This window comes from Notamacropus eugenii, chromosome 7 (genome assembly GCF_028372415.1).
Source record: "Notamacropus eugenii isolate mMacEug1 chromosome 7, mMacEug1.pri_v2, whole genome shotgun sequence".
Taxonomy (NCBI): domain Eukaryota; kingdom Metazoa; phylum Chordata; class Mammalia; order Diprotodontia; family Macropodidae; genus Notamacropus; species Notamacropus eugenii.
In genome coordinates, this window is record NC_092878.1 from 104,662,521 (window position 1) to 104,682,064 (window position 19,544).

Genomic DNA, 19,544 nt, shown 5'->3' on the forward strand with positions numbered 1-19,544 from the left:
AGCTTAAATAATGGAAGTAAATGAAATACAAATGGTGCTATCAGTATTCATCCACAGAAAACAAGAAAGGCTTTTATAGAATCAGTGTTTCTGAAGGTGGTCATCTAGCACCAGAAACATCTGTGGCTTACAAATTTTGAAAGAACCAATTTAGCCTTCAAAATATATTTTTCATTAAGAGAAACCAAATGATTTAAATACAACTCTTGAGCACCTATGTTGGAATTTGGAAGAGTATCACTCTTCCAAAGGAGGGGAAATCTGTCTTTTTTTTTTCAAGCATACTTATTTTCATTTCCTCTTCATTTATCTATTAAAAACACATACATGCCAAAAGAAGTCCTCCAGCACATTGGGTGGCCCCTCTATTTGTATTTAGGCAATGACCCAAACAAGACCTGCATAGGAATGTATGGGTTGCAGCTTATACTGGTGGAGGTAAGGTCCACATTACTGAAATCATGCAACCATGAAAGTATTTTATTTTCATAACTCTATTGCCAACTAGAATTGGTGTAGTCTCAGTGGGGAAAAACAAATCTTATACTTCATGTAGTACGTTTTATGCTAGTTTATGTATGGATTACAGACCAGGATGAAACAATGGAAAACGATGGATTTGGTCATGTTTCATGTTAGATGAGAATTATAAAGATTTTTTTCCTGCCCCATGCTTTCACACTCTTGAACAATTACTTCACATAACAATAATTAATTGAACATTACCATTCCCCAGTCCCCCACATTTCATATGAGGCTATACTGGAAGCATTAATGAAAGAGTTTCGGGGTTCTAGTACCACCAATTTTATAGAAGTTACTGATAAACAAGACGAACAATGATAACTTAAAAAACAAAAATACAATATCTGGGGTGGCCAAGGAGGAACTGGTACATAATTAACATGAAAGTGTCTGTCTAACAATTGAAAGCTCTGAAAGCCAGTTTTATGTATCTATCTAAAATATTTCTTCCCCAGGGAAAATGACAAAAGAATCCTATTTAATCCTCCTAATTTGTCATGCAGCTAGAAGAATCAGCAGATCACAGATCCTTGAAGGGATCTTAGAAGTTACCTGTTTCAGCTCCTTAATTCTGCAGATGAGGAAACTCAGGTCCAGAGGGACAGGAGACTTGCCTAAGATTATGCAGCTACTAAGTGGTAGGAATGAGTCTAGAAATCAGACCTCTCCAGGCTAGTGTTCTTGTTCCTCCCCTGCATTCCTACAAGACTTTACTACTTGCAGTCACTCAATTAGAAATGTGGGGATCATGTGGCATTGAGGAAATGGGCACAAGTGATACTGACAATGATGAACATGGTTCAGGAATGGGAAAATGAATTATATATAATATGTGTGTGTGCATATAAAACTATATAATTAAATAATTTATTATAATTGTTCTTCAAGTGGGAAAATTAAATTCTGGTAAAATAAGGAAAAAATGACTTTGAGAGTCAGGACCAAAATGTAAGCATTTATATTTAGGGCACTGACATATTGACTTACTCTCAAATGTGTTTGATATTCTCCAGTCCAGTGGTACAACACTCACTGGATCTTTCCTAGACAGAAGTGTGGACTGCTAATGACTTGGATAGTATCAAGAGGCCAGCCTTACAAATAGACGGAATACACTACCACCTATGTGGTATTTTTGAAAGGAACTTTAAGAAGGTTTCATGCCTTCCTCTTTACTCCAAATACATTCTCTGCTTTGATCCCAGTCTCTAAAATTTCTACCATTAGAGAGAGATTCCTTTGGTTTGTCTGGCCCCCTATTAAAGTGAAAATATAACAAGGAGGGGGTAATACATTAAAGCCTCATTGTTCATTCATACTTTACTGCAAATTATTTCATTAAAGTATTTATTAAGAGCAGATTTTCAGTGTAGGAAAAAGGGGAAGAATGGGAAGGTACTAACTTGCCTATGGTTGGGGAGATGGCACAGAGAAGGTGATAGGGTGGACTTGGAGATAGAAGACCTGGGTTCAGGCCCAGACTCTGCTATACACTAGCTGTGTTATACTGGGCAAGTCATGTTTCTGGGCCTCAGTTTCCTCATCTGTTAAAGAATTTAGAAAGCCTAAACAGTTTTTTGGGGGGGTTTCTTGGTTACAAACCCCTTTAGGAACCCAGGGAAGCCTATGAATCACTTCTTAGAAGAAGGTTGATCACTTATATTCATAATGAAGACAGTGATTAGCCATTGCACAATTTTGCCCAGGGCTATCTGAATAAAACCATCAAATACCTTTTTTTTTCCTTAAGGCTGATTAGAAGACAGCTAAAATAGTATTTATCTCTGAAGGCCTATGGAAAATCTCTTGATATTTCTAGCAAACATGAAGAGCTTTCGATGAAAATGTTTCAGATAAAGGAATGCTCAGGATTCTGAATAATGCTCTCTGCTTTGGGAAGTGACCTCATTCTAACAATATTTGAATATGTTGTGTCATTGTATAATCTCATATTATCCTTTTTGGTGGGAGCAGAATGTTACTGGGTCATCAATTTGATACTGTTGTGTAACTTTCCAAAGTACTTGGAACTGTGTTGCCTCCCTCTGGGCGAATCACTGATTTTTCAGAATGGAAAGATGTCACTGGTCCAGGGATTTAAGACCCAGATGCCTGGAGACTCCCAGGGCTATTACATTATTATCAAATTCCTGTTTGTTTGCAGGTGCTAACTCTGACTTGGGCATAGGATGATGTCCTGCTTTCATTTCTTCCATTATCTGGGAGTATGAGAAAAGAATAAATGCATCTTCCCATGAACTTTCTACTCCAATGAGTGTTTAAACTGAGTCACTTTAGAAGGGATGCATTCTCTGTGTTGGGGTTTCAGGGCTCTTCTGTAAGACAGATTGGAGGAAACAGGAATGAGTGGTGGTGGAAGCAGGATGCCTTAAAAGGACATTTCTTTTCTTTTACTGGAAAATTACCCTTGTTCCAAGAAAAGGCGAAATTGAATTATTCTTGAACCTTTTAAGACTCAGAATCTAGCTTTTCACAAGGCTTGTTAAGGATCTAAATGAAGCCAAGCTTCTCCACCCATATTTCATGGAATGTAACTGGGTGGTATTTTTTTTTAAACAAAGGATGTTTTAATTAGGCCCCAAGTACCATTTCCTAAATACATAAATACCCATCTGTGGGTTCTGTAATTCCATAAATACAGAATGCTAAATCTGATCATCAAGGGTATGGCTTTGGTAAGTGGTCAGAAAATTAATTAAATTCTGTATCCACAGAAAACAATGTCTAATATTTCTTACTACTTAAAAGTGGCTACCTGTAAAGCATGGGAAATGGGCTAAAACATTTGTATTCCTAAAGAGTTTTACAAATTTATTATTTTTCAGTTGAAAATTATTTGCAAATTATTTGCAAGTAGCCCAACAGGAACTTAAAAATGAAAATTAGAAAATGTTCTTAGACAATTTCCAAATTCAGCAAAAACTGCAATCATCATCTTTACTTGGAAGGGCTTATGGGTTTTCCTACCAACTTCTTCCTCTTACTAGCCTTTGAGGCTGTGGGGTTCTAAGCTGAGAGAAGGTATGCTCGGCTGTGGGCTCTATATTGGGGTGAAGTCTAGGAAAGGGGTGGGTAGGGAAATGAAAGGAATAAACCTTAGAGTCAAATCAGTGAAAGACAATGTGGTTCAATGGAAAGAGTATTGACCTGAAACTTGGTATCACAGGATCCTACCTCTGCCACTTGGCACTCATGTGACTTTGGACAAATCACTTAACCTCTTGGACCTTGGCTTTCTCATCTATTAAATGAGGGTGTTGGACCAGGTCAGTTTGAAGGTGCCTTTCAGTTCTAGGGGAATGATCTCATAATTCATAAAAATGGCTTAATCAATTGCTACTCCCTGCAGGCAAGGAGAGGACTATGGTTAGAAGACTTGAGACTTAGTGAGGATGTTACAGTTGATGCTACAGAAGAAGCTTTAGCATCTTAACCAATAATTCCACAGCATTTGGATGAAAGGGGTTTAATGTCTGTTTGGTGCCCCCTCCAACAGGAAACCTTTCCTGATTCTCTGAGTTGTTAGTGTTCTTTTGTTTTTCATTTATTTGTATACATATATTTCTCCCTTCTCCCCAGTGCAATGTAAGTTCCTTGAGTATTGAGACTGTTATTCATTTTCTCTGTGCTTTGCAAACAGCAGGTGGTTAATTAATGCTTGTCAAATGAAGGGAAAAAAGCAAGGAGTAGAAATAAGAGATCCTTAGGGAGACTTTCTGGCAGCTACAGGTTAATCAGTCATTGCCTGATGTTAAAGCTAAATGGGATAGATCACTCGCTCGTCGATTGTTCTTAAAAATGACATCATATTGAAGAAAGTGATGTCTTGATTTGAAAATAGATTGGATTTAAGAGAGACAGAACTGTGCAAAGTCGTCAGTGTTACTCTTTCCTCCATCATCATTAGAGTCCGGTGGCAAGACAAAAGTCAACTGGCTATGGCCTCCAGGATAGATCACTATGACAGATGTGTAGGGGAGCATTTCTGAGGCGAAGGAAGTAAATGTGCTTGACTAACAGTGATGTATGAAAGGCTGCCATTTGGAAAGGGCAAACATGCACTGGAACTGTGTCACCAAGTTCTCTTGAAGGGCTCTTTTCACCATTTCTCCCAGTAACTACATAGTAAATGCAGGTGAGGTGCTGACATTACAGTGAAACCTATACTGACTAAGATGTACATTGTCCATATGGAGGAAGGGAAACTTGACTCGTAAACCCTAAGAGGGAGTCTAGTTCGGTCATAAAGCAAAGAGAAGGAAGTCTTCATCTAGGCATGACTTCCTGATTATCTGTAACATAAAAGGTTTGGAACATTGTCTTCAGCAGATGAAAATGAATCAAATTAGACTGCTTATTTGGAACTCTTTTCTTAAAGAAATTCACCATCCTCCTTTCTGGCCACACAGATTTTGTATTTGAACTCCCCGGGTTGCTTCTCCCTTCTTTTGTTAGGGTTAGAGTTATTCTTGACTTTAGAAGAGAAGAAAGATACTTACGGTTCCCCCCCACCTTGTATGTTTTCATGAGTAAACCCAGGGCGCTGTGGCTGTAATGAAATGATTTTCAATGTAAAAAAATATATATATAGTACTGTTAATAAGTAAAAATTTGGATAATAGCATGGTATTTTTTCTTGACATTTAATATTTCCTGTTGTAAAAAACCAAGAGGAAAGAAAAGGCAAACAATAGGACTGTTGCAGGATTAAGAATTGGAATATTTTGAAAGGAATTGTCAAAATAGAACCCAAACAATCCATGTCCAAAATACTTGGAACACGTCTACAATCTAGACTCTTCACATTTTAAAGAAAGATCCCAGTTTAGTCCCATTGATTTTTCAAAGGCCAGGAATATTGCAAAGACGCAGACATCGTACCACTTGAATGGGACAGGATGGACAACAGCATACATTCTTAGTCTCCCGTATATTCTCAAACAAGCAAAAAATAAATCACATTTAGTTTTGACAGCAAAGGAGCCACATTCATTCATTATGTTTTTCCTGCACGGACAACATTCTCATGTACAGTACACATGAAAATATCAAGTGGGCAGGCACCCCATGCTACATTTGGATTAACACTGTCCCTTCTCAAGGTGAGGAGAACACCATGCAGACGACTTTAAATAGACTGGAACAAACAAGATCCAGGTAACATGTAACATTTTACCTTATTAGAGAAATACTGGTAGATATTTCCAGTGCACTGAACCCTCAAAAGAGTTTCTTTTCTTTTTAAACTAAGCATCAAGACCAGTATCTGTAATAGATACTTATAATATTGGAAATGATAAGCCTTAGCATCCTAAATCACTACATAATCGCTTCATCTAATGGAAAAAAATAGTACTTTTTATCAATATGTAAGCTGTATGTTAATTTGTAATCACTGAATGATCTAAATATATCTTTTAGGAAAAATGCTGCATTACAATCATTCATAATACATTTTATAGGCACCCTAATGCTGCATGAAACTGGTACATATAAACATAAAATATTCTCCAAGTATGCATGGCAGGTTACTGAATACTAATCTCGCATGACCACTAAGCTGTAGTAATTAGCTAAATGAACTTAAACATAAAGATATAGCTGGGTTTCTAAGACATTTAGAGTAGATGATAGGCTGTTCAAATCTTTCCCTGAAAGTCTTCATCACTCACTGGTCCACAGAATGTATAAGAGTAGGTAGGCATCTTGGTGGCAAAGTACTGGACCTTAGAGTACTGGACTACGAGTCAAAAACACTCAAGTTCAAATTTGCCTCAAACACTTACTAGCTATGTGACCCTGTGCAAGTCAACTAACCTCTCTCTTGTCTCATTTTCTTTATGTATAAAACAGGGATAATTATAGTACTTACCTCCCAGGGTTGTTATAAAGATAAAATGTGATACTATGTACAATACATTTCGAAAACCTTTTAAAGCATTTTATAAATGATAGCTATCATTAAAAACATGGGGAAAAAATGAACTATGGTGGTTTCTTCTAGCTCAGTGATGAAATGACTTCACAGTGTCTTTCTATGTCACGTGAATAATAAAGCTCTTCTGTTCTGAGGAGTTTTATTCAAATCATATGATGTATAGAAAAATCCCTGAAATCTACTTAGCCAAATGCTGCCCTGGGTAAAAAGCACAAGTGCCAGTTCTGGATGGGCTCAGGTGTGAAGAATGCCTCTCTTAAGGTACTTGAACACCGCCCCTCCCCCCCCCCCCCCACCATTAGTAGGACTTGAAGTTTTGAACCTCAAACAGCTAAAGTGCCTTAGATTATTGGAATTTTTTCCCCCTCCACTATCTGCCTATGAAGCAAATCACAAAGGAGCTACAGGACCTAGAGAATGGAACAGAAGAGTTCAACGCACAAATCATCTATCTTAAAGGCAGGAAATTAAAGATATAACTTACCACTATCCCTATTTTGCTACTACAAACCAATATTGCACTATCAATACCATGTAATGATTAATGCTATGAAAAATATGACCATCATCTTTAAGGTCAAATTATTCTGACTGGCAGCTACCAGCATGTATTGAAATGCAAGTTCTAGGTCCTTAATCTGATTTAATAGAGTAAATTAAATATATTTTCTTTTGCCTCAATTATACACAAACATAACATTGTAATACATACATGTATATGTACAAGTCATTAATTGATTTCTATTTTAAAATCATATAACATGTGCACCTTCCTTTTAGAACTTTAGATCACCCACAAAATTCACCTGATAAAAAATATAAAAAAATAAAACACCACAATGTATAATTTCCAAATAGAGTATGAAGGAAGCTATCTTATTTTTAGTTTATCCCCTTAATCCTAGTTCAAATGAAACTAAAGTCATAGATCAACTTATCAACCAACAGAAAGCAACCCAGTGGAGTGGGGAGTGGGAAGGGGCAGAGGAATAATTTTTCATAATTGCCATTTATAACTATACTATAATTACTAATCACTACACTTCTACTACTTTGATTCCTCTTTTAATTCTTTCAATTTGGAGGCTCAGGTTTATTCTGTCTCCCCTTTGGTTCTAAGGTCACTGTTTTTATTCCCATTATACGAAAACTGATTCCTGCCTGTTATAAGCATGTGTCCTCACTGTATTCTAATGTCTGAGCCTGGGCTTTATGTCTTTCTCTTTTCATGAAAAACAAAAACAAACTTTGAATCCTTCCATGCTGCTTAAAGAATTCGTCTCTTCTGCTATTGTCTGTACGCTACTGGATTCATTTGCCCATATAGGTCAGATTGTTGCAACCTGTGATGGAAGTATCTTTGAATGTCTTTCAAAGGAGAATGTATGTCTCTTATTTCCACTTACCCGCTGGCTACCTCTCCATTTAGCTGTCCAGACAGCATCCAAAACTAAAAATGTCCCAAACTGAAATTATCATTCTCTCTCATCACACTTCCCCCCAAGCTGCTCCTGCTCTAACTTATTCATTTCAAAAAATCCATTCTTTTTTCAGTTATCCAGGCTCAAAACTTAATCATCTGTCACTCATAAGTTCTGGATAAATCATATTCTGGGATTCTAAAGGAATCTGTAGGCATGATAGCTGGACTGCTGTGAGGAATCTCTGAAAATGCACAATACTACACGGGCTAGAGTCAGGTAAATGTCCTAATTTTCCAACAGAGGAAGAATGTAGAGTGTTCATACTGTAGGTTGGAGGGCTTGACTATGATTTTTGGATAATTCTAGAAGATTTTGTTAAAGGGATAGCATGTGAGCAGATAGAAAGGGAAATAGTGGTTACTGAGTGCCAAAATGAATCTGTTAAGAATGTTACATCATACTAACCACATGAGCTTGTTTGACAGGTTTATGAGACTAGGTAAGTGGAAAATTAGATGCCATGTACTTGTAGCTTGGCAAAATGCCTGATAAAGTTTCTTATGCCATCTTTGTAGATGAAATGGAGGGATTTGAACATAAGAGTACATTTTGGCAGATTTGGTTTTAGACTTAGTGTATAGATACAAATAGATAGATGTCATCCTGGAGAAAAATCTAATGAAGTACCACCATGCTTTCTTTACCTTTGGTACTGTTCTGTTCAGTGTTGTTATTAGGGATTTGGATGAAGATGCATGTGGAATGTTTATTAAAGATGTGTATAGAACTGGAAGAGGTAACTGATTTATTGGGTGGAAGGATCCCACAAAGAGCTCAGTATGATAGGATGAAGATTACATTTAAAGGGAACACATGGAAAATCCTTTAATTATAAAGCAGTTAGTTGTACAAGTAAAATTTAGAGGGAGATGTGGCTAGACAAGAGTTCATGTGGAATGAATCTGGAGATTTTAGCAGACTGCAAGTTCCTCATGAATCATGGTGGTATTTGGTAGCCAAAAAGGCTAATGAAATTTTAGTATATATTAACAGAGGTATATTGTCTAGATCAAGAGAGGGCCCCTGCTTTTGTATTTACCCTGGCCAGAAACATCTGGAATGTGTTTACTTCCAGGCACCATATTTTAGGAAGTATATTGACAAGCCAAAGGAAAGTACCAAGAATGGTGTAGGGATGCAAGGAGATGCCATGCTTGCTTAAAGAACTTGGGAATATTTAGCCTGTGGTAAAGAATGCCTTATAAAAACTTAACTGCTGGCAAAATATCTGACAAAATTTCTTATATTTAGGTAGTCTTATATTTGGAAGAGGGATTAGATTTGTTTGGCCCTAGAAGTCAGAAAAAGGAAACTAGGATGGGGAAGAAGTGAGTTTTCACCTCAGTACAAGGAAACAATTTTTGAACAATTAGGTAACAAAAAAGCAGAATGGCAGAGGATGTTGGTTCATATTCCAGTTATCTGGTCCCTAGGTTTCCTCAACTTCAAAACGAAAGGATTGCACCAGATGACTTCTAAGGTCCCCTCCAGTTCTAAATAGTTCCCCATCAATGGGGATCTTGAGTTGGAGGTGTTATGACTGCTTGTTGGGGATATTGCTTCAGCTATGGCTGAGACTACCTTCCGTCTGAAATCTCTTCCAATCGTGAGGTTCTATGAATTTTGCTTCTCTAGCCAATCAACAGCCAAGTTCTATTTCTTCTTCCTTTGAGAAATCCATCCAGCTCATCATTTCTATTATAAACACCCTACTCTACTTCCTCATTTTGTCCAATCCTTCTGTTTGCTCAGAAGTCTTCAATGTCTCACTATGGTCTACTAAACAACACTACTTATCCTGCTGTTCAGAGCTATCCATAACCTGCCTTACTTCTACCGTGCTGGCTTTATTGGCTTCATATACCCAACATTGCAATATGTTGAACTAGGGGCTATTTCCTTTCCTTGTACTGCTTTCTATTACCTCTGAATCCTTGCTTTTCTCTCTTGCCTTGAATGGAGATCTTCCTTGACCACCAGCCTTCCATCCTTTTATCTACTTAAATTTCTCCCTCACTTAAAGGTCTAGCTCAGGAGTTACCTTTTCCACAAAATCTCCCCTAATACCCTTAAACTATCCTTCCCTCTTCAAATTTCACATAGCCCCATCTTTTTTCTTTAGCACTTTCTGTCTTCTGGTCACTTATGCACATAACTCATCCCTCCTATTAAATTGCAAGGACTATGTCATATTTAATTTTTATGTTCTTATTTCATTTAGGACCTAGCATAGTCCCTTGCTATTGATGCCCCATAATGAAATATATGTTGAGCTAAATTAGGTTGAGAGACATTGAAAACTTCTACACGTTCAAAAAAGTTGTCCACTTTGGGAGGCAAGAACCAAAGACCCTGAACCAAAGATTTCATTGCTATAAGGGACTGCTGCAGAGTAGACTCCCTGTACCAAAGCAGACCAATATCTACTCTGCAACTTATAATGTTAGTGTTGCATGGGATCCTGAGGGGCTCAGTCACTTTTTCCTCTTTCAGCATGGGCTAAGACTTGAAACATGATTTTCCAACTAGTAGGTCAGCCCCTCTGTGCACGATCAAGCTTGCTGACTGAGCTTATACTTATGAAGATGAATGGTCACTCTTTAGTCTCTATTTTGAATAACTCAGAAACCCATCTTAAGGAAGATGACTAGTCCTCCCACTGGGAATCAATTTGTCTCTATCTCTTCCTTTATTATTAAGCACTACTAACAATTACTTAAGAGGCGGCATAGTGGATAGGGATGTGGCATTGGGGTCAGAAACATCTCTTAAATGAATGTCATGGAATAGTACTGCACCATATGAGCGGATGAAATGGATGGTTTTAGTGGAAATGGGGCAGATGTCTGTAAAGTGATAAAGTGGGAAGTGAGTAGAACTAGGACAGAAAGTTAAACAGTGACATTACAAAGAGAAACAACTCTGAGAGACTGAAACTTTGATTAATGTAATGATAACCATGATTCCAGAGGACTGCAACAAGCTACCTGCTGCTCAAGAGGCTGTTGTTCAGGCATGTCTGACTTTTCATGACCTGTGGACCATACTATCCATGGGCTTCTCTTGGCAAGGATACTGGAGTGGTCTGCCATTTCCTTCTCTGATGAATTAAGACAGAGATTAGGCAACTTGCCCAGGGTCACACAGCTAGTAAGTGTCTGAGGCCACATTTGAACTCAAGTCTGCCTGACCCCAGGCCTGGCATCTCTCCACTGCAATACCTAGCTGCCTCAGAGGTAATGGACTTAAATAGCAGAATGAGACATGGCCAGTGTGGGAATTTATGCCAGTTTAACATGCATTTTTGTTATGAGTGTTTTCCTTTTTGCATTTATTCATTGCCAAAGGGGTGGGAAGAAAAGAAAACAGATGCGTGTTAATCAGAAAAAATAATAAAGTTATATATGTACTTTTAAAAGATGTGAACTCAAGCCTCTGTGACCTTGGGCAAGTAACTCAGTTTTTCAGTGACCCAAGTAATTTAAATTGTAGAAAAGTTGCCGATATGCATTTTCTTTGGGAGTTCCTCACACCAGTAAAGTCACAGGTCAGTACCAATAATATTACTGTGTAGAACTACATTGTTTACTTACTTGAGGTCTGGTCTTGGAATTAGGGAGACTTTTAGGTGCAAATCAGACCTTGTAAAGGTGATGGGCAAGTCACCTATGTTTCTCAAAGCACTTGTCTCCTAAGTCATAGACAGGTTATAGTCTCTCTTAATAAAGGGAGTTTCCATACTGGAAGCTCCATGTGCTGAAGAAACCACAGATATTTCATGTATGTTATGGCATTGGATTTGATCTTTAAAATCTTTTCCAAGTATATAATTTTATGAATACAAATAAATAAAACTAAAATAGACTTCATGCTTTAAAATTATTTGTAATATATTACCCTAATAATGCATTTATTTTCTGAATGTTTTAGTCATTTATTAGTGGGACATTATAATAATTAACTAAATATAAAAAGTAATAATATAAATCATAACAAGAACATAAAATTAATGTCTTCCATGCCTGGAATGACTTCATCTGCTAGTAAAAATTCAATTATTACAATGAAAATAATGACATTTTCAGACACAACAACTCTTGACTTTCTGCTAAGTCAAAGAGAAATGATAGGAACCTGTGAAATCAGAGCTTGTAGAAGTGTGTTCTAAGTTCTGTTTTACAAATTGGCTCATTAAGATTGAGGGAGATTCACTGACTCCCTGACAGAAGAGCCAGTATGGGTTCAATAGAAAGAATACAGGTTCTGGAGTCAGAGGACCTCGGTTCAAATCCTATCTCTGTCCCTCAACGTTCCTGGGCCTTAGTTATCTCATTGTAAAATGAAGAGCTTGGGCCATACACCATAAGAGCTATGATCTGATGAACACAGAACACCCTGTAAGTTCAAAGCCTGCTTCAGACACTTACTAACTGTGCGATGCTAGGCAAGTCAATTAGCCTTTTGCCTCAGTTTCTTCATCCGTAATATGAGGATCAGTCAGCCCTTCTATCCCAAAATTGTTGTGAGGATAAAATGAGATATTTGTAAAGCACTTTGCAAACCTTAAAGTGCTGTATAAATGGAGCTGTAATTATTATTACATAAGGTGCAGAGAAGTTGCCGACTTGTGTTAGACAGAAGGAATTTCTTCAATCAACTAAATGATACATCTGGTCTCTTGTCTCATAATTATTGCTGGGGTCACATCATTCACCAGAATGAGTCCATGGTGTCTAAACTTTACCGCCATCTAATGGTGATCAGAGGCAGCAACATGACTGAGGATTGTTTTTGGGAACCTCCCAGCCAACTAAGTCAGAATGGGAACAGGACGTTTTTGATTAGATATTTTAAGGAGCAGACTGTTTGGCGGATTAGATAGCCATCTCTTTTCCTGCCCTGTGCTCTCCCTTCTTTCCTATTTTAACTATTTGCAGAGGCATTTCTATTAGTCATAACCTCTTAGCTATTTTGTAGTTAAAAATATAACAATATACGTTCATGACATTTAGCCCGGATCATATGTACTCTGAAGCTAAGAAGATGAACTTTAGGTTAATACCTTGAAATTTCTGTGCTGAATCTGTTTTAAAAGAGAAATAAGCATCATCTCTACTTTTTCTTTTTTTCTTACTGATCAAAATGAAAATTCAAACGACCTGTAATTTCATAGGTATAAAATGTCTTTGAGACTTGCAAAGGTCATTATATTCACTAAATAATTTTTTTAAACTGTGTTAAATTTTTTTAAAGAGATGATGAGACAGTTGTTAGAGGAATCCATTCTAGACATAGGTCACAATAATTTTATGGTTTATATTTGTTATGGTTTATATTAACATCTTTAGTATTTTATATTTAGCTAATTCTCAAAATAGCCCATTAATAAATGGCATTCTGGAAATAAATGTATATTTATGGTCCAACATAATTTCACTTAAATTTTTTCTTTCCTTTTTGGCTTAGTAACCAGCTGTTATTATTGAGACTGGTTTTAAATGCCTATGAACTTTCAAAGCCAGATAACCAGTGTTTGAAGGAAGTCTAGGCATGAAATCACGGTTTTAAAAATAAAAGAGAGGTTAGGTGCAGTACTGTCAAAAGTTACTTAGTACAGCATGTCTCCAAGCTGTTTCATAGTATTTAGTGATTCTAAACTTTAAGGGGTGGCACCTACTTTATAGATCTGGTATTAAAAACTTTAAAATAGCTTCTGAGAAGGTTTAAAGTTTTCAGAGGACAGCTAGGTGGCACAGTGAATGCCAGGTGGCACACCAGGCCTGGAGTCAGGAAGACCTGGGTTCAAATCCTGTCTCAGACACTTTCCCTATGGAACAGTTGTGCACTTAACCCTGCTTGCCTCAGTTTCCTCATCTGTCAAATGAGCTGGAGATGGAAACGGTAAACCACTCCAATATCTTTGCCAAGAAAACCTCAACTGGAATCCTGAAGAGTTGGACATGAATGAAAACAACTGAACAACAACGAAATACTTTTACCCTGAATGGCAGCTTTTGTGCAATCCTATTATGTTTAAATGAAACTGTCCCAGTAATTAGTCTTCCTAAGTTTGCTTACTTTTCTGGTAGAACTAAGAATAATATGACTTGGCATAAAAACTCTTAAGGAAAATTGGACTGAGTGTCCAACTGGATTGAGTGTCAGACATAACACACAGCTTTAATTTACTGTGCAACAATTTGGAAAAATGCAAGTTTATAAAAGTGACTGGATAATCCAATATCTGAGAACCTAAGGTCTTACTGGGTCCTAGAATAAGGTAGCCTTTGTCTGATGGCTCCTGCCAACCATAAGGGGACACTTTTGTGTAAGAAATTCTTTACTTCTGAGTACTACCTTCTATGAGGGTCAGAAAAGGGATCATAGGGTTGAGTGAGTATTTCTTTAGCACAGATGATTTAATGGTCAATAGAGTGAAGCAAAATCACATAAACAAATTCACACTGAAATGAAACAAAAACAGAAGATTTGGAATTTTGTCAAAGTCAAGGTCTTTACAATTCTGAACCGTTGTTTTTCTTTGTTCTTGAAGAGGACCTTGACATCAGAAAAGTGACGTCATGATATGTAAATGAATTGAATTTAAATGAGCAAGGGTTGAATTGAGGGGGCAGGGAAGTAGCCTAAATAGACCATTTAATTGGAAACTTGCTGTGACAGAGATTAGGGCAATAGTTTAAGACTAAAACTTGTGACCCTATGACAGAAAGCCTGTGAAAATTAACAACCCATCCCCCTTGACTGTATGATCCTGATTGAGATGAATATTTAGAATCCACTTGTTTAAAAAAATATATTAACGAACGAATGGGGAATAATTTGCACTTTCATTTAAATATAGGTTATTGTGTAGGGAAACACAGAGAGGACAGATAGCTCCTAAAAACACTGTTCAAGGAAGGCATGTTGTCAAGAGAACAGAGCTTAGTTCACTATAGTGACAAAATATTTTGAGAAGAGGATGATGTATTAGGGAAAAAAATTCCAACAAATGAGACATCAACCAAAGAAAATATGCAGAAAATAAGATGCAGTATGGGAATTATGAAAGTCGTGGTTCATATTTTGTTTTCTGGTCTTGAAAATCAGTGTCTTAAAGAACACACAACGAACAACAAAGCATCGAATGGATAGAGAAAACGATACTCTCAGTGATTATTTCATTAATAACATGGTATAAATTAGTGGCGAGAGTGCTGGATTGGGAGTTTTAAATCCCAGCTCTTCTTCGTACCTACAAGACCTTGGGCAAATCTTTGTGTAATTCTGAGCCTGAGTTTTCTCATCTGTGAAATGATAGTGTTGCAGAAGACCATCTCTATAGTCCCTTTGAGCTCTAAAATATTATGTAAAAATGTTTATACTTAGTTAAATGGATAATGGGAGAAAAAGATTTGAATACCACTAAGGACACTCAAATTACTTTAGTGGAACATGCCTTTAAAAAAAATTAATGTATAATTGAACACAACTGAACTTTTTTTGACCTATAAGTATCTTCATTTTGATTTCATAAATAACATTTATATAGGGCTCTACATATGTTGTTTCACATGTTAAGAAATGAGCTGGCACTTGGGTAAGTGCTTAACAAATGCTGATTTCCTTCCTTCATTTGATCCTAACAGTGACCAGATGAAATAGGTACTCTTGTTATCTCCGTTCTGCAGATGAGCAAAGGAAGGCTGAGTGATTTGCCCAGGGTCACACAGCTGGTAAGTTTCTGAGGCTAGATTTGAACTCAGGTTTTCCTAACTCCAAAGCTCCAGCTGGCCAATGGACCGGACTGAAGCACTAAAACTGTTTAGAGGGGGAAAGGCTATCTCAAACCTGGGGTGTGCGGGACCCTACCCTGTGAGAATTGCTGTGACCTCTGACAGGTGGGCTGCAGGATCTCCTAGACATCACTGGGCTACGAGGAGGCTTAGCCATTACAAATATCTCTCTTTTTAAATCAGCCTGAAAAAACCACAAAGAGGGTGGTCAGTTCCCTTCACATGCACATACAACCGACATGCTAAAAAAACCAAACAAACTGAAAAAAGCACAGCAGCAACCCTCTCCCACAGGGTAAGAGATACCAGTGCTTGGGCTACTGCTGTCTTGGCAGAAGCCACCCTTCTGGTGTTACGGGGTAGTTAAAGCTGACAGAACTTGCAGCATATTCCAGGGGGAAAAAAAACCACAGCAGAAAATTTGCATACATAAGCCATTTGCTAGGAAAGGCAGAAAGCTGAGAACACACAGAAGGAATTTTGTCCCTAGCAAATGCATTAAATTTGACTATACTCAACTGCTGACTGATTTCCACTGTGCATGTTTGAATAGAGAGGTGAGAGGGAAATATACTTCCCTTGGTATTATAGGTTCATCCTGAATGCCAGATGTCTATTGAATGTAAAATTCTTTCAACAGAGGAATATCTTTCTTCTGAGGAAAATGATAAAAATGCAGTGAAGTACTTAAGACTGCTGCAATTTGATTTAGAATTATTTTGATAACATCTTCCTAATGTCAGGAACAGCCCTCCACAGGGTCATAGATTTTTCCATTGACCCATTTGGAAGAAGCCATCATGGAAGCCTTTCTAGTAGTTTGAGATAGATGCCAATATTTTGGAAATTTTTTTTGGAAAATATTTTGGAAGAAAACTGCCAAAGAAGGATCTCTGGACTCAGAAGACCTGCACTCCAGTCTCACTGGTACCAAGTACTAGTTGTGGGACAAACTGTGGAAAGTCACTTTTCCTCCTCTCCAGGCCTCTGTAAAATTAGAGGATTGAACTAGATCAGTGGCATCAAAGTCAAGTAGAAAGTGGGCCATTAAACCAGAGTAAAGATCCCTGCAGGCCATATATTAACTTAGAATACCACTTATTAGCATTATCTATGTTCCATTGTATTTTAAAATTTATTTTGTTAACTGTTTTCCAATTACATTTTAATCTGGTTTGGGTAACACTCAGGAATGTTGTCTGGCCTATGATTTCTAAAGCATCTTTCAGTTTTAACATTACAGAATCTCATAATTGCTGGTTAATGCCTTTAATTGATTTGGGGAAGGTTTGAACCATGCATTAGGGGCCTTAGGAAAGGCTAGATTCATCTTTCCTCCTTGATGACCAAGCAACCTTATTCTTTGTGGCAGAGGTGGGGGGATTTTGGGTGACGAATAGTGATGTGTTGGTTAGACCTGAATAATAGGTTTGCTTTTTTATTCTTCCATTCAATTGTTATTAGAAGGGATGACTCATTGGACAGGAGAGGGGAAGTGTTATAACTGGAAATGAAGATGATTTAAAAATAAAAGATGGTAATACAAATTGTTTTTTAAAAAGAGGAAAAGAGAGTTAATGTGTATTTCAATGCGCATCTCTCTTCAGTGGACCAGAACACTGCTTCTACCCAGGGATGCTTGAATTGGAAGTAATGTCTAGAGACTGAGGCTAGAATATAATGGGCCTATAATTAAATATTAGAAACTTAGGTACTATCCCATCTGCAAGTGCCAGACCCATTATCAAGGTAAAATACCTCCTGTGTGCACTAGCAACCATATTGGGAGGGTGTTGCCTTTGGGGATCCTATGTGTTTGGGATTACACTGGGAGCAGATGACTCTCCTGTAGGAATATTGTCTTGATCACCACTCTAAAAACCCCTAACTGCTGTAAGATGTGCCTATAAACATTGTTTATTGTACAATGTCCCAAAAGACTTAGTGCAGTTTTAAGCTATCAACTGCACTCAGAATTTTGAGACACCCCATATTAGGCAGTATTAATTACAAAGTTTATTTGGGAATCTAAAAGAGCTAGATTATGAAAGACAGTATAGATTTTAGAATGGGATGGTAAGTAACAGGCAAAAACAGTAGGACAGAATACATGACTGTAATCTCACTGTTCCTAGGTTCTATCCATGGAACCATACTTTAGAGGAGACATCCTTATAATGTTCTGTAGTGAGGGACCTTGTCATCCAATTCTCCCCAAATGCTTTAAAAATTTTTTTTGGATATTGTTGTTCAGTTATTTTTCAGCCATGTCTGATGCTTTGTGACCCCATTTAGGGTATTCTTGGCAAAGATAGTGGAGTGGTTTGCCATTTTCTTCTCCTGCTCTCTTTACAGATGAGGAAACTGAGGCCAATAATGTTATGACTTGCCCAGGATCAAATAGCTAGTAAACATTTGAGACTGGATTTGAACTCATGAAGATGAATCTTCCAGACTTGAAGAAAGTGGTCTATCCACTGTCCATCTAGCTGCCCAAAAGAGGTCTAAGATCCATTGATTAGTACTTCATCTACAGCAAGATTCTAGCATGATTTAGCTGCAAGTAATCTAAATCTCTTTTGCTCAGCGGTAGGAGAGACAATGGAATCATGGGTGTTGGGGCTCAGTTTCCCTATCTTTAAGATGAGGATGTTGGACCAGATGGCTTCTGCAGTCCATTCCAGCCTGAACTCTTAGTGATTCAAGTGATCCAATGTCTTCCTGTTATACAGAAGGAAAAGATTACCAGGTAGCAGAGAGCTGGCTTTATCAAGGGAAAGAGTACCTTGGGGATGATGTTCAAGATTGCAGATTTTATCCCCTGCACTACACATTTAAATGTATGTTTCAGTACTTTGTAATTCAGAAAATGCTAGTTTTGCTATGGAATGCTTTTATTTAAATAAGACAAGCAAGCTTATTGTACTTGTTGATAATATGGGAATTATATGACTTTATAAACCCAGAAAAGTAGGGGACCCAGAGGGAAGCCAGCTGTTCTTTGCATAGGACTAAATCCATTTTCCATCAGGGTTTTCCCTTAATAGTCTCATATGTAGCACATTCTCTCCTCTGAGTTAGAGAACTGTATCCACTTGCATAATTTCCTAACCCTTTTCAAATAGAGCTGAAAAAGGAACCCAGGAGGTAAGAAAAGCCATGAAAAGAGTAAAAATTTTAACTAAAAGTGAAATTAAGAAAGAAAAATACAAAAAAATTTGTGTCCATATGTATTATAGTCAATGCCATTACTGTGAGTGTTCCTTTTCCCCTCTGTCTAGTGGTGAAAATAGATAGATTTTACCTTCTATGACTCAAATTAATTTATTGGAGTCAGTGTATGTGTGTTCTGAATACATTGCCTAAAGAATATTTGAGAGACTTTGCATGATCTGACTCAGCCACTAGACTTTGATTGTGTCTTGAACTTGGCGATGTTTACTGTACTCATTATCCTTAATTCCAAAGAATGAATATGGAGACCTTAGCTATTTTTCACAGTTAATACATTTATTAGTCATCCCCCGACTGTTCTCTAAGAATCCACTGAGTTTTTCTTAACAAAACTATTTTTGAGTGTGACATTGCCTTTTGAATTAAAATTTTAATTAACCCCCCCCCCCCATGCCAAGATCAGACATTAATTTACTTTAATTATTTATTAAAGGGGAATTATATACTGGCAGAAGGTGCCAGACACTTGGCAATGGATTTTCTGCCATCTGCCCCATAGGTACTTTATTCTTTCGGCTTATCCTAATCCTTTCAAGACAGCATGGC

At 37.4% G+C, this 19,544-nt stretch overlaps 1 protein-coding gene across 35 annotated transcripts in view; it reads right to left on the reverse strand.

Moving 5' to 3' along the window:
• The window catches only part of SORBS2 (sorbin and SH3 domain containing 2), a 487,674-nt gene that overhangs the window by 4,079 nt on the left and 464,051 nt on the right, over positions 1 to 19,544 (reverse strand). For 34 of the 35 annotated variants that reach the window (XM_072622632.1, XM_072622649.1, XM_072622633.1 and 31 more), the window contains one exon: positions 5,046 to 5,095. In XM_072622632.1, coding sequence (XP_072478733.1) covers positions 5,046 to 5,095 — 50 coding nt within the window. Of the gene's footprint in view, positions 1 to 5,045; positions 5,096 to 12,891; positions 15,949 to 19,544 lie in introns of those variants that run through there. The other variant, XM_072622626.1, reaches the window with a different exon arrangement.